At 41.2% G+C, this 15,066-nt stretch overlaps 2 protein-coding genes and 1 pseudogene across 2 annotated transcripts; all 3 read right to left on the bottom strand.

Moving 5' to 3' along the window:
- Nucleotides 1-1,481: 1,481 nt before the first annotated feature.
- Nucleotides 1,482-6,225, bottom strand: LOC147934187 (uncharacterized; annotated as a pseudogene).
- Nucleotides 6,226-7,199: 974 nt separating this feature from the next.
- LOC104732299 (uncharacterized) lies at nucleotides 7,200-7,740 on the bottom strand. The gene has a single exon (XM_010451831.3). The coding sequence runs from the start codon at nucleotides 7,686-7,688 to the stop codon at nucleotides 7,353-7,355; it is 336 nt and encodes a 111-aa protein (XP_010450133.1). The 5' UTR covers nucleotides 7,689-7,740; the 3' UTR covers nucleotides 7,200-7,352.
- A 4,500-nt stretch (nucleotides 7,741-12,240) lies between these two features.
- LOC104732296 (selenium-binding protein 1) lies at nucleotides 12,241-14,898 on the bottom strand. Its single transcript, XM_087475886.1, has 7 exons — nucleotides 14,504-14,898; nucleotides 14,025-14,220; nucleotides 13,701-13,928; nucleotides 13,367-13,598; nucleotides 13,157-13,264; nucleotides 12,803-13,075; nucleotides 12,241-12,717 (listed from the first exon to the last, which is right to left on the bottom strand). Exons 1-7 carry the CDS (start codon nucleotides 14,649-14,651, stop codon nucleotides 12,436-12,438), a joined length of 1,467 nt encoding a protein of 488 aa, XP_087332012.1. The 5' UTR covers nucleotides 14,652-14,898; the 3' UTR covers nucleotides 12,241-12,435.
- Between the last annotated feature and the right edge of the window lie 168 nt (nucleotides 14,899-15,066).

The raw sequence follows: 15,066 nt of genomic DNA, 5'->3' as shown, positions 1-15,066 counted from the left end.
GAACTTTCACAAAATTTTAGAATATTTTCAATAATTTTCCGACATATATATGAACCTGAGCCAATATAACTTATGTTTGTGTTGGTACGACAATAATTAATCTGTAAATCGAGGTTGCATAGAGTATGCACACACTCAACTTATTATAAAATATAGAGTTTTTGAGTTTGAAATTCCTTTTTTTTTCTTTTTTTTTCTTCCTCGCTAAGAATGTAAATATGTCGTTAAAAATGAAAATAGTTAGGAATTACAACGAAGTAAAATCCATAGTTTGGTCCCATGGCAAAAAAAGGATAAAAAACATGGAAGCAAAGAACAAAAAACATGGAAGCAAAGAACAATCAGTCCACCGACTTCGACAAGAGCAATGACGCTTTTGGGATCAGTGAAGTGATAAACACAATCAGTCCATCGACTTCGACGCGGGTGGAGTCGGTGATTGAAAGCTTTGTGTTCTACGCCGTTGACGGCTCAGTATTCTCGGACTACCGGTGAAAGGCTTCCAGTTGCTATGGTTTTCAATGAATCGGTCATCGCCGTTTGACAGCATGTTTTCTTTCTCCTTGAGGTGTCATCTAGGAGAATCTTCAAAATCGTTTATCACTTCATTGACTCCAAAAACGTTATTGTTTTTGTCGAAGTCGATGGACTGATTGTGTTTATCACTTCACTGATCCCAAAAGCGTCATTGCTCTTGTCGAAGTCGGTGGACTGATTGTTCTTTGCTTTCATGTTTTTTATCTTTTTTTTGCCATGGGACCAAACCATGGGTTTTACTTCATTGTAATTCCTAACTATTTTTATTTTAATGAAATATTTACATTCTTAGCAAAAAAAAAAATATATATATATATATGGTTATTTTGAATATTAAATTACTAATAACCGAAAAAATCACTAATTTACCATGTTATGGTTTCATGCTTACATGAAGAGAGTATGGGTTTAAGTACCGGCCGGCATCTTTTAATGTTAGAAAGATAGTGATTATATAGTACCATTTCGTGGAGCACCAGTAGTCTAGTAAGGTGAGGTATCTTAACTATGGAGCTCTCAAACATGACACAAAGACTCCGGCAGCTTCCGGTGGTGGAGGAAGAGCCTTGCATGGTTGAAGTGAAAAACTCTCCGCAGATAAAAATAAGGAATTGAAAATAGTTCCTTATTGGCTGACGAACTCCAATCCACTCACCACCAATAACCATATATTTCGATTAAGCTAGCTATCAATAATAAAGTAAAAATCATTATTTGGTATATATAGAGAAGTACTCTTTGGTGGTGAGTGGATTGGATTTCGTCAGCCAATAATGACGGCGAGATTGATAAGAAGGATGGTTTTTTTTTTTCTTTTTTGTAAACTATGAATTTTCATTAAACATAATGTTTACTGAAGCTACAACAACCGTATATCTTAGTCATTCCTTGCCCCAAAAAAATAAAAACAAGGAAGGAGAGCAGCAGTGACAATAAAAGAAAAACTAAGCATACTTAAGCCAAACAAGAAGAAGATTTTTGAAGTTCTTCCTCTTTTGCTTAGTTAGGATGGCGTCCCTGATTTGTCTATCCAGCCCCTTGAAGATGGATTGAGCATCTGCGGAGATGTTGTTGTGGTACCTGTTGTTTCGCTCCAACCAGATAGCATAGAGAGTTGCTTGAGCTGCAAGTCTTCGGAGGTGTCTTGGTGCGGTTTTATCTTTGAGGTCAAGCCAAGCCGAGAATGCATCCCATGTGTGGAACGAGAAAGGCCTGTACCCGAGCCGTCTTGTTACTTCCCTCCAGATGTTTTCACTGAGCCCACAGTGTAGAAAGATATGATCACGGGTTTCCTGCATCAAACCACATAAACAGCAGTTGGGGTCTACTTGCAGTCCCCAGGATATCAACCTTGATCTTGTGGGTAGTCTGTCAAGGTGGATTAGCCAGGAGATGAAAGCATGCCTTGGGATTGCGCCTTTAAACCACACATGATCGGTCCAGAGCTGACTAGCTGCTCGTGGCCGCATCACATCCCACGTTTTGGGAGTTGAGAAATTTGACAGATCCTCCGTGCCTGTCCGCCATGAGTAGGAGTCCGGTTGAGTGGTGTGAGATGGTGGCGTAATTGTGGTCAGGAAGATTTGAAGGGCCTCCGCTTGATGTGATCTTGCAGGTTGGAGAGACCAACCCATAGGGGAGGCGGCCTGAGCTACTCTTGCAGTCAGTGGGACTCCAGTTTGTGATGGCCCTGTCCTACCAAAGAAATCAATAAGCGGACCAAAGGGGGTCCAGTTATCGTACCAGAAGCTAAGTTGGGAGCCATTTCCCAAGTGTGGGATAAGAAAAGTTCTAGCAGTGTGACGGAGGTTGAGCATGGCTGTCCATGTTCCTGAGCGATGGTGCTTGCTCTCAAATCCCCAGAAGCTCCCATCTTTTATTTTATTGTTGCGCAGCCAGAAAGCCCACAGTGAGTCGCTAGCAGATAACAGACGCCAAATAAGCTTGAGACATAGCGTTTTGTTCCAGAGTGATAGACAGCGTAGGCCTAGGCCCCCTTCAGCTTTAGGGAGACAGAGCTGCCTCCATGCGACCTTAGCAGAGCCTTTCTTGTTGATATCACCAGACCAAAGGAAATTGATGCATAGGCTTTCGATTTTCTTGATGCAGCCTTTTGGTAAGATGAAAGCGGACATCCAAAAGTTGATGGATCCATATATCACAGATGATATTAGTTGGAGTCGACCTGCGTATGAGAGAGCACGGGAGGACCAGGAGGTGAACCGCTTGGAGAGACTGTCGAGGAGGGGTCTGTATTCTGCCAGGCGAAGCTTCCGGTGCATTAAAGGTAGGCCGAGATATCTTACTGGAAGTGAACCTGCGTTGAAACCAAAGGAAGCCATCCTGTCAGTTTCAACTTGGTTCACTCCTGCCAAGAAAAGGTCAGTCTTACTCGTGTTCATTTTTAGGCCAGATATACGAGAAAATTCCTGAAGAACCTCTGCTATCTTGAGAAGAGAGTTGACCTGACTATCGAAAAACACCATGATGTCATCTGCGAAGGCCAGGTGAGTGACTTGTGGGGTTTGAGAATGTGGATGGAAGCCAATAGAGTTAGAGTTGTAGCTCTTCTTCAGCAGCTGCGAGAGTCCTTCCATAGCCAAAACAAATAAGTATGGCGAGAGGGGGTCCCCCTGCCGTAAGCCTTTAGCTCCTCGAAATAAACCACACGGTTCGCCATTTACACAAGCAGAGAAACTTGTTGTGGTTATACAATGCTCGATCAAAGAGATGAAATGACTAGGAAAATCCATTACTCTAAGGATACCAATGATGTATTCCCAATGAACTGAGTCAAAAGCCTTAGTGAGGTCAATCTTGAGCATGCCCCTCGATGAGATGTTCTTGAGGTTGTATCCTTGGACAAGCTCGGTTGCCAATAGCACATTCTCTACCAGAAGACGTCTTGGTATGAATGCGGATTGGGCATTGGAGATCATATCCGGTAGGATTTGCTTCAGTCTATTGGCCAAGATTTTCGACACAATCTTGTAGAGGGTGTTACAACATGAGATAGGGCGAAACTCTGTAACCCGTTGAGCATTTGGGACTTTGGGAATCAGAGTAATGATTGTGGCGTTCCACTGCTTAAGCATTTTTCCATGACTGAAGAACTCCAATACCGCATCGACTACAGACTGGCCAACTGCGTCCCAGTGTGCAGTGAAAAACTCCACACAGTATCCATCAGGCCCAGGGGCTTTGTTTTTTGGCAGCGAGAACACCACTTGTTTAATCTCCAACGGGGTGACAGGGGAGTTGAGGATGTGCACCGCAGATTGAGAGCATCGTTGTGGTATCAACTCCGCAAGTTCATCCAAAGGTGTATCGAAAGACTGGCTCTGTTCACCCAGAAGCTGCTTGTAGAAATCCACCACCATTGTCCGTATACCCTGCGTAGAATCCACCACATGATCATTAGTATCCAGGAGAAAGATAATTTCATTGAAACCTTGTCTAGTGATGATAGCGCGGTGGAAGAATCTTGAGTTTTTATCCCCATCCTCAAGCCAACAGATGCGTGATTTTTGTCTTAGATAAGACTCCTCTGCTTTCGCAAGCAAACACCATTCACTGTGAGCCTCTTTCTCCTCCATGATCGCATGAGGGGATGGATTACTGAGAAGAGCTTGTTGACAGTTTAACAGATTATCATAGGCCACCTGAACCCGCTTCTCAATACCTGAGTAGTTCTCTTTGTTGAATTCCCTTATCACCGGTTTGAGTTCCTTTAGGCGTTTGGATACTATGAACATTTTGGTCCCAGCAAATGAGAGGGCATTCCACCATAATTTGATGAGAGGTCCGAACTCTGGATGCTGATTGAGCAGAGCCAGGAATTTGAAAGGTGTCTTTCTTTTGGGCTTCTGGAGGTCTAGAAATAAGCAACATGGACTATGGTCCGAGAAGGCAGGTTCTCCAAAGACTGCAAGAGAGGAAGGAAAGACCGAAGTCCACTCGTCATTGACAACGATGCGATCCAATTTTTTAGCTACAAGTCCGCTGGTTTGCTTATTAGTCCACGTGAAGGTATTACCACAGTAGGGAAGATCAGCTAGTGATGAGTTGGTAAGACACTGGCTTAGATCTCAAATGCCACTGGGGGATGAGTTCACATCCTGTGCAGAGTGCTCGTGAGGCAAAAGGATTTGGTTGAAGTCCCCAAGAACCGCCGAAGGGAGGTTTGAGAGAGATGAATTAGCTGCCTTATCTGCGATCTCATCCCATAACTCTTTTCTGGCAGAGCTACAGGTCGAGGAGGCATAGACCATGGATACCAGAATTTTCTGAGAAACAAAAGGAAGCTTCACGAGGCAAGTGATCATCTGCAAGGATATGCTGACAATGGATACCTGCACCGAAGGATGCCAAACAATCCAGATTTTACCAAGATCCGAGAAATCATAGTTATTAGCAAAATGCCATCCAGGAAAAACACGAGATACTATAGCTTGTGATTTCACCGGGTTGACGCGGGTCTCTATGAGACCACCAAAAAGTGGTTGGTTCTTCCTCAACCATTTCCGAAAGCTACGCCGCTTTACTGGGTCATTAAACCCTCTTACATTCCAACAAAAATATCCATAAAGGATATGGGGTTTTAGAGGTTTACGGGACCTCCAGCCCGAGCTTTGCGCAACTGTTGCTTCTGCAACCTCTTGGAGACCACCTTCAAGAAACGGTCTGACTCGGCCTCTGGATTATCCTCCTCGCCTGAGATGCTATCTGAACTAGTGTCTGAATGGACCACTGTATCTTCGGCGGAAGGCGGAGGTGAGTGGGAGAAGAGGTTGTCCATAAGATCAAGACAGAGCTTACCATCATCAAAACCCAATGTACAAACGTGATGGGAGGTGGTAGGTAGTGGAGGCCTCGCACTGTTGACCTGTGCGCCTGATTGGCCCGTTTCTGCTCCATTAGACTGCGGGGATGGAACTGCCTCTGCCTGAGGAGCTAAGGTTTGGGTTGGAACCACTGGTTTGATAATTGGATTCCAAACCGGGGTAGATGACAGTGGCTTGGTTGGACCGATGATAGGCAACTGGCTAGCTATCGGCTGTTTTCCTTGAGCTTTGTCCTTTTTGGCTCGAGGACACTCGGTAGTGGGGTGCTTAGCGGATCCACACGCAGTACTCGTGACTGGAGCTTTGGAACACCGCGAAACCGTGTGTCCCACTTGCTTGCAGTGGCTACAAAGTGAAGGCAACCAGGGGCTAGATACGTGGATGCGCTTGATTTGGCCAGATTCAAATCTTGCGTTGACCGCCTCTGGGAGAGGTTTCCGCGGGTCTATAACTGTGTACACCTTTGCAACCTCTACATTGATTAGCTTCTCAGTGTGCGGATGGAGACAGACTGGGTGACCAACCAGTCCGGCAATATATTCCAGACCTTCACGGTTGAAAAACTGAAGAGGAACACCGACAAATTCCAGCCATACTGGGACCATAGAGAGTTCAGGTTTCGAAGGTTGGACCTCGGGGACCATTTGGCTACAAACATGGATTGTCCATCGATTTGCCAGAGACATTGTCTCAGGATTCGTCTCCTAGCATTCGGGCAAGGAACTCTGAAAAGGAAGGAGTTACCTTCCATCTTTGACACAGTGATGTCTTTCTTTTGCCTACTCCAGATTCCATTTGCTATTGCCTGTACGGCACCCCGTGAAGGCGGGTCCTCATAGAACTGTCCTAAGATGAAGCTGTCCCACGCCTTTTTGTTCTTTTCAATCACAGAGTTGGGTATGGTCACACAAGCCTCACCGGAGTCTAGAGTGAACGGGGTTCCCTTCCTTTCTAGTTTTGTTATAGAACCAGCAACCAGCTTCCTCCAGGGGGCGTCCGGTGTCTTGGGTCTATCATCTGTATTTTGGGGAGCAGTAGTGTTCGCCATTTCGGGGGGGAGAGGGGACGAAACATCCCCAATAGTATCTTCCGCTGTTTTACCAGGTAATTTTGCTTGGGAGTTGGCAACATTAGTTGGATCTGTTGAATTATGGTTTCCGGTTTCGGCCGCCGCCACCACAGGGGGAGCAAGGCTGCTTACATCGGAGGACTTGATTTGGTTAGCCAAGGTCTGAGTAGCCTCAGGTAACATCCCAGAGCCATTTGGGAGCGATGAAGTACCAGCTGAAAACTGAGTTATAGGCGGCAAGGATGGGATTTCTTTAGAGGAGGACGAAGAAACGACACCAGTGGGGTGACCGCGAGGAGGTGTTTGATTGGGCTTCTTTTTCTTTTTGGACATGGCGGCCGGAGGGAGCCTACGCCGAGATCGGCAAAGGTGAAGGGAGAAAGAAAGGGATCGCGTTATCGCCTTTGGAGATCTAGAGAGAAGCGCGTGAGGCGCGTGGATGGTTATGACATCATTCTAATGGCGGAGACAATAAACTACATCTCTGCTCAGAAAAAGTCTTCTACGGATTAATTACAAAGTGTAATTAACACTTTCATTTTCTCCTGGATATAGCAGAAACTTTTTACGATCATTCTTAAAGATTCGTATATTTATACTCTTACTTTATAATAATCGCTTAGTTTTGTATGTTAATACATTCTTTGACTTCACTTAACGTAAGGCTCATGTATCTCTGCCTCTGCCGTTGATTCTCACCAGACCAAAGTTCCAAACTATGCTTGTTAAAGTGACTATAAAAGCGGGAATAACAAAGCACATAGATAACTTTAACAACAAAAAAAGCACATAGATTACACACGTTGCACTTGCATGGAGTACACATACTCAACTTATTAATTATTTATACAATACAGGGGTTTTTGTATTCGATTTTTTTTTATCTGCTGAGAGTTTTCACTTCAACCCCTGCATCTGTAGTACTTGGGGTGGCCACGGTGGTACCTGTTCGACGGAAGAGGCAAGGCTCTTCCTCCACCACCAGAAGCTGCCGGAGCCCCCGTGTCATGTTTAAGAGCTCCATAGTTGAGGTACCTAACCTTACTCGTCAACATCATCCTCTCACCACTCGGTGATGTCACCATATCTTTAGTTTCTTCATCTTCCTTTAGGATAAGTTTGTTCACCTCTCCATCTTCTTCATCGCTCTCGTAACGTTCTTTCACCCACGTGTTCTTCACGTGATGATTTCCCGATACACGTTCTTCGTCGTTTTCGGTAAATGTGTAGTACTCCATGCTTGATGATGTTCTTTTGTACTTTGAGTTATATGTATTTATTGGTACTGGTAGGAGCTACATCATTATTTATAGTGGTAGATTTGGTTTGTAACTTGTAGTGCTTAAGCGTATCTTTTTTAACTTTCGTAAAGAAGGATAATTTATTATCATATCGAATTTTCACCTTTCAAAAAGGGTATTCGAGAATAATTAAATGTTATCGGATGTCCCCGAAGAATAATTAAATGAAGTAGTAGTACCGTACGTGAATACGTGTGATCCACGAAATGGTACTATATTATAATCACTAACTTTTTTAACTAAGAAAGATACCGGAACTTAAGCCCATACTCTCTTCATGCAAGCATAAAACCATGACATGGTAAATTGGTATTGAGTTATCAACGGTGGGTTATAGTGTATGTAGTTTAGATTTATTCGGTGTGGATGGTAGAACATCATTTGTAATATATACACACATTTAGGTTAAACATTTGTTTAAAACGACCTTCTAATGATATTTTATCTATGTTATTTACAAATGAAAATATCTATAATCAGACCAATAAAAAAATGCAAAGCTAAAAGTTAAAAGTATATTAATATATTAAATAGCTTCATAAAACTTGCGTATATCGTTTTCCCATTGTCTAGCATATAACAAGGCCTAAAAGCTCATGTAATCAAGGAGAGTAAAATAACTAATTATTAGCAAATTCACCTTCGTAAAATGTATATTCACAAGCAAAAAGAAAAAACTATCGTAAACTGAAACTGATATTCAAAAATAAGAACACTTTGTAGGTCGGAATTGAATAATACTTTGGCAAATTCGAATTGTTTTGATGATGCGAAAAATATCGTTTTCTCATAGAATCTTATTCCAAAATATGAGGTGAGACGACGACTCACGATTCTTAGCCCCCCCCCCCCCCCCCCTTTGCGCCTACTTAACTGATGTCTTCAGCAACGGCCCACGTTGCAGCAGGTGAAAAGTATGATAAGGACTAAAGTTATGAAAACTATGTTGTGAAGGTGAAGGGAACGGTAGAGGCCTAATCAACAAATTTGGTTAACACAAAAAAAACGAAATATAATAAAAGACAGATACTTGTACAATTGGGTTTATTTTTTTGTCAACTTGAACGTTTTATTGAATTATGTGTGAAAATAACATGAAAAAATTGTGTAAATTTTATTTTTCAATTGTCAATATAAATAAACCAATCAAAAAAAAAAATCTTTTAAATATATAAACAACAAGGATTGTACATCAACAACAACTCAATGATTCGAACCTACGAGCTGATTGGTAAACATTTTACCGTTGAGCTATTGAGGGACAACAGAAGATTAGATCTCATAAAATTCAATTCTCGTTCTCAACTTGTGACCAATATGGACTCGAAGTTTCCTTTGTAATTTGTGAAACTTTTTTGTAATGGCTCTGTTCCATGCTTAAAATCACATAACCTCAAAGCGGCTTTATTTCATTATATTCCATCTCTATTCCAATTCCATTTATTTAATATTCATTTGGTATCATTGACATAAAATATGTCATTTTTAGTATATCCCTTTCTATTTTCTTATAATAAAAGTTGCAAAATCACCATATAATAATCCAGATTTGAAATAGAAAATAAAAAATTAAGGTTTATGATGGTTCTTCAATCTTTTATACTTGTAGGGGGTGTATCCAAAACAGAATTTGGGAGAATTTTGGAGGATTTATGATATTCTGAATTTTAGGAGATTTACGGTGAGTTTTTAAGGTAGTTTGATGGATTTATTATGATTTTCTATTTTTCAAAAAAAAATAGTTTGTGATTTGATGAGATTTGATAAGATTTTGTGAGACTTAAGTAGGTTTTTAAGAGATTCTCAAGTCCAAACGAGAGGTGTTCATATAGCATAACACAAAGAATACATTGAACATATTCATATGTATAGAGGTTGGTTTTTGGTTTTTTGGCAATTTGATCCGAACAGACACCACCGTAATTTGCATCATGAAGCCTTTACCCTAATCTCGACAGTATATATACCTAACAACTAACCTTAATAAAATAAAATAAAACAAGACGTGAAGCCCATAATTAACACACAAGAAAAACAGAGAAAGAAGAAGAGAGAGAGCCCATAAAAGAGAGAGGAGAAGAGAACAGAGAAAGGTAGAGAGAGAAATCAGAATTTTGCAATTCGTAGTTTTTTTAAAAAAAATTAATCCTTCAAAAACACCCTATGGAAGGTGAGATTTTTTAAATAGGATTCCCCTTACAAAAATGTACCCAAAGTCTCTCACAATCACTATTATGTTTTTCTAAAAAAAAAAAGAATTTGGTTTTGAATAACAGTTGATTTTTTTTTTGAACAAACAAGTGCTTCTATTAATCAAATAGAAACATTACAAACATTACAAAGAGAAGGATAAAATAAACCAAAGTTTAAGAAGTAACAAGCAAAGGCTTTCCCCAAAGCCATGCACATAAATAAGAGTAAAGAAAACATCAAGAAAGAATCCATGATAGCTATGAAACAAGTGCTATAGAGCAGTTGGAGACAAGCAGAATCAAGGTTGCAAGAGTGGACATCATCGATGAACTCGAGAGATGACAAATTGGTCACAGTCAAAAGACATTGTGTCGTTGATATGAGAAGCAGAGCCAAAAAGCTCGCCGGAGTGAGGAGCATTAGCCAAATCAAGACCATGGCAAGGATTTGGGGAACAAAGGCCTGGATGGTGGTGGAGGTATTGGTATTGGTTTGCTTGAGGCAGTGGTACTTGAAGCTTTTGGCTGGAAATATCGAGGGGTGATTGTTGGTGGAGAAAACTCTGAGACCATAACCACATCCTCGGTAACTTGCAATCAGAACTGAAATGCCATGAGACTTCAAGAGCTTAGGAGCAGTAAGGTTCACCATTGGAACTAAAACCATGATTCGCAAGCAGCAGGTGTAAAACCGTGTCATAATAGGTGAATCCTCTCTGCCATGAAAATGGTGATCAAGAATTCCACACAGAGTATGAGGCCGGTAAGGTACTAACAGATGAAAACCAGACCTGAGCTTTGTGCGGGAGGTTGATTGTAGGGTTTTGTGGGCAGTAGAGCTTACCAATGAAGTTACTAACTGGTGCAAAGAGTAAGTGTAATACCGTGACAAGCCAGGTGGATCCTCTCTGCCATGGAAATGGTGATCAAGAATTCCACAAAAAGAATGTGATCGGCAAGACACGGACCAGGAAGCAGCAGACCTGAGCTTCATAAAGGAGGGTGGTTGTTGGGGGTTGAGAACACTTTGATAAATCCAGTTGTGGGATCCAACAAACCATGTCACACACTGAGCAATAACCATAGTTCTAACACACCCTATGTACATCCAAGACAGCCTAGCTAAGTGGGTTCTCTGATGCAGTCTTCGAACCTCGAGGATAGCCAAAAAGTCTAGACAAAGTCGATGGGATAACAGAGGGTTAGATAGAGAGAACCTGGGCTTTTTAAATTTGGGTGAGTCCTCATGTAAAGCTAACATGTCGATCTCAGATTTGATGTTCAGATTTGATAATCGATGCGCACAACGGCTGACCAGGGAGATTGAAGTAAACTTTTGCGTCTCTGGGGAAAGCAAATACAGAGCTGCCAAGCTCAGGGGATGACCTGTGTTCAAGACGGTAGTCCAGTAGCGGAGGAGAAGCACTTCTCTGGAGGTTTCCTCACCAACCGTCGTCTCCGTCTCCGCCTGCCAAGGCTCGGGTGATGTTGGAGAAGAGAAATCTGCAGAGGCGATGACCATTCCGGATCGATAGCTAAAAAGACAAGGGGACTTGATTTCCGTCGGCAGTGAGGCTGAGTCGGAGTTAAGGAGAGAGGAGTTTAACAGTCTCCTCCGCCTTCTGAAATCGATTTTTAGCAAGCCTTTGCCTGGATCTGGTTGATTGGAGAGGGTTTGTGTAGGTTGCAAAACGGGACACAAAAGGGGAAAAAGAGATTGGGAAAGGAAACTAAGAGAGCAAAGAAAGCCGAGAACGGAAGCTAAGGTCGAGATACCCTGACGCCGGCAAGCAAAAGCTTCACCGGCATCGGAGATATTTGGTGGTAGCGGCTCCTCGATATTTGGGCTTGGGAAAGAGTTTTAGGGCGAACTTGCTTTGATCGAACGCTGAATAACAATAGATTTGTTATGATTTTTGTAAATTGTTGATTGAATAACGTGAGTGATTTTGAATGATTTTTAACAAATTTCATATTCAATAACAGTGGATTTGAGATGTGATTTTAAAATCACTAGTTGAATAACAGAAGATTTTTAAAAAAATCACAAATCCTCTCAAATTCTGTTTTGAATACACCCCTCCAATAATCTATCTAGGTATAAAAAGTGATTGTTGTGGTCGGACTCTATTATAAATTTCTGACCACATATTCCATAGGCCCTCTTATATCTTCATTCTGCGATTGCTTTTTTTTTTTCCTTCCATCATATTCTTTTATATGGGGTGACACACTGACACTCGAACGTGAACAACAAAACCGAACAGAATACTGAAAACAAAAAAATGGAACCGGAGTGTAGAAATGTAGAAATTTTATTAGTTTAATTTATTACATAAGAGACACAAGGAGCCTAACTTAAGTGTTTTATCTGGATCATCTAATGACCTCTTCTTACTCCCTTTTTTATTCAACTTTTACATAACACACAACAACCAATAAAACTCATTTTAAACTTCACACACATAACTCACTCTCTAAACATGCCATATTCAAATCCAGATATCTGAGGTGCAGTCTCCACCTGGATATCTCATCTCATGGGCAAGCGCAGGACCTTCTGGTTCATCACCAAAGCCTACAAACAAGTCAGGGTTTAAGGTGAGACCACCTTTGTCTGTATCAACATCAATTTGAATTATGTGTGAGCCTTTCTCCATGATTTCCGGGTAAAACTGACGATCCCATGCGCTGAACAGCGAGTTTGTTGCATACAAACGTTTCCCATCAAGGCTCAGCTGGATCATTTGAGGTCCTCCTCGTAGAGAGTTACCCTGACATCACCAAAACAGCTTCTATGTTATGCAAAATGTGAAACTTATAATTAAATCCTCAAAAGATTACAATTCTGGCACAAACCTTGATCTGAGGAACATCAATTTGGTAAGTGTTACCGTCTTCTCCAACCACCTTAACAGGACTGCCCTTTTTTAGTAACCCTCCGACCCAAATTTGTCCTGTCAAGACAGGGTTTTTAGGGTCCTCGATGTTGTACTGACGAACGTCTCCATGGAGCCAGTTCACAAAGTAGAGAAATCGATCATCTAGGGAGATCAAGAAGTCGGTGATAAGCCCAGGCATCTCTGGAAGAATCCAGTTTTCTACTTTCAGGGGTTTAACTGATATAACCACCTAAAACAAGTTGGTACACATTGCTGGTTAGTCATAGATTTGTAAGAACCAAAAAAAAGAAGATTCAGAAACTACACTTGCCTCATGGCTCCATGTTTCATCACTGTCCTTGAAAAATCTTATCATATTACTTGACAAGGCACTCCCAACAAACCCTGTATCTTTAGATGGTTCATGCAAGAATCTAATCTGCAACCACATATAAGTTTAAGATAAACAACCGTTCAAGATTTGCCCTTTCATATATGTAGTTTAGATATCATGTTCAAAAGAAATGTGTGATTATGTTACCTCCAAAGGTAACAGACCAGTCGGTCCAAGGTCAATCAATTGTTTCATTTCACCACCTGGCCAACTATAAACATGTAGATGACTTCCGTACAAGCCATCAGCAACGTGCTGGAGATCAAAACCTTTGGAGAAGGCTTTAGGTGCTCCCCAAGATGTGCTGATCATTGTCTTGTGCCGAGGCTGGTACCAAAAATCATACCCATACAAAGGACTATGTCCTGGTTTCTCCCACCTGAAACATCCCCAAAAAAAAAACATACACATTAATTCTAGTTACATGCTTCTAACTTTTTGTCTTATGTCTACATAGGGACATAACATGGTATCACATTACCTTTTCTTGATGTTAAAATCAGAATCAAGAAGAAGAAACCCATTCCCCTTGGCGTTCCCCTCTTCATCACCAAGACACGACACCAAGATCTCCCCTGTAGCAAGGCAATGGGCCGTATGTGGAAACGCCAATCCAGTCTTATCAGCAATCTCTTTAGGATCTACATACTTATACAAAGACGGAGCCCTCGGGTTTTCCTTAGTGTCAATCGCATAAATGCGACCAGATCTTCATCCCACAATCAAGAAAAAAAAAATCAATTTAGTAAACTAATAGAGATATAAGAGGGTAAATGGAAAATGAAAAGGCTGAAGGATCTTTTACACAAGAGATGGTAAGACAAGATAACGTCTATCAGCAGAAGCATCACCATGGCAAGAACTACAAGAGTTCCAACCAGAGTGATGAAGCTCATCACCAACAAAAGGCATTGGTAATCTATGAATAACACTTGAATATGTAGGTGAGTCTGGATCCACATCCACTGTCGCCAAATAATCCGGTTTCTCTATTCCAGTTCCTTTTAATAAAAATCCAACCAATCAAAAGTTATCAGAATACAGAGAGGAACCAGTATTTTTCCGACATTCTTGTTCAATTTAAGTAAAAGACATAAAACATCGTTTCATACATCAAGATCAGATCCGGTAATAGAAAGAAAAAAAAACATTAGTGATTCGATCTGAAGATTCCATAGGACCTACTAAATCTTGAATGAAAGGTAAAGATTCTAACTTTGAAAACATTCGATCTAAATTCTTGAACATTATAAAAAAAAAAAAAAAAAATTGATCTGTACGTACCTGCGTAGACGGAAGTGACATAGATGAGCTTTTCACGAGGACCAGACATGGCAGCGAGAGGCGTGGCGTAACCAGGACCACCGTACTTGCAACATTCTTTGCCTCCGCCGTTGCTCACCGGAGCCACCACTTCAGTTTCCGTCGCCATATCTCTCTCTCTTTCTCTCTCTCTGTGTGAGGTCAAATCTTGAATTGTATATAGCAGGGGACAGTGGTTAAGCTACACGTCTCTAACGTGCCTTTTTTAGTGTAACGCCAACACACGGGAAGCTTTTGGACGTATGCGAGTGAAAGATCTCTATATAATGACTCACCTTAATCCACGTAATTAGTGTTAGGCATGTGAAGGAGAAACAATATCCAATTAAAAAATCAGATTACTGCAAAATTAGTACAAGTTGTATTATTGTTTACTGATGTATTTATAATTAAAATACGTCTCCATGCAACAAACAGATTAGAAAAAAAATCAATTTAACCAGATAATGTCCGTTGACAAACTGGCTAAAATAATATAATTCGTCAAATGTCTACTACATACGCTGTATCTGAAAGCGTTTACT

Source organism: Camelina sativa, chromosome 11 (assembly GCF_030686135.1).
Source record: "Camelina sativa cultivar CO46 ecotype springtype chromosome 11, ASM3068613v1".
Classification (NCBI taxonomy): Eukaryota; Viridiplantae; Streptophyta; class Magnoliopsida; order Brassicales; family Brassicaceae; genus Camelina; species Camelina sativa.
Note: the sequence above shows the minus strand (reverse complement) of the source record. Positions and strands in the feature narration are given on the sequence as shown.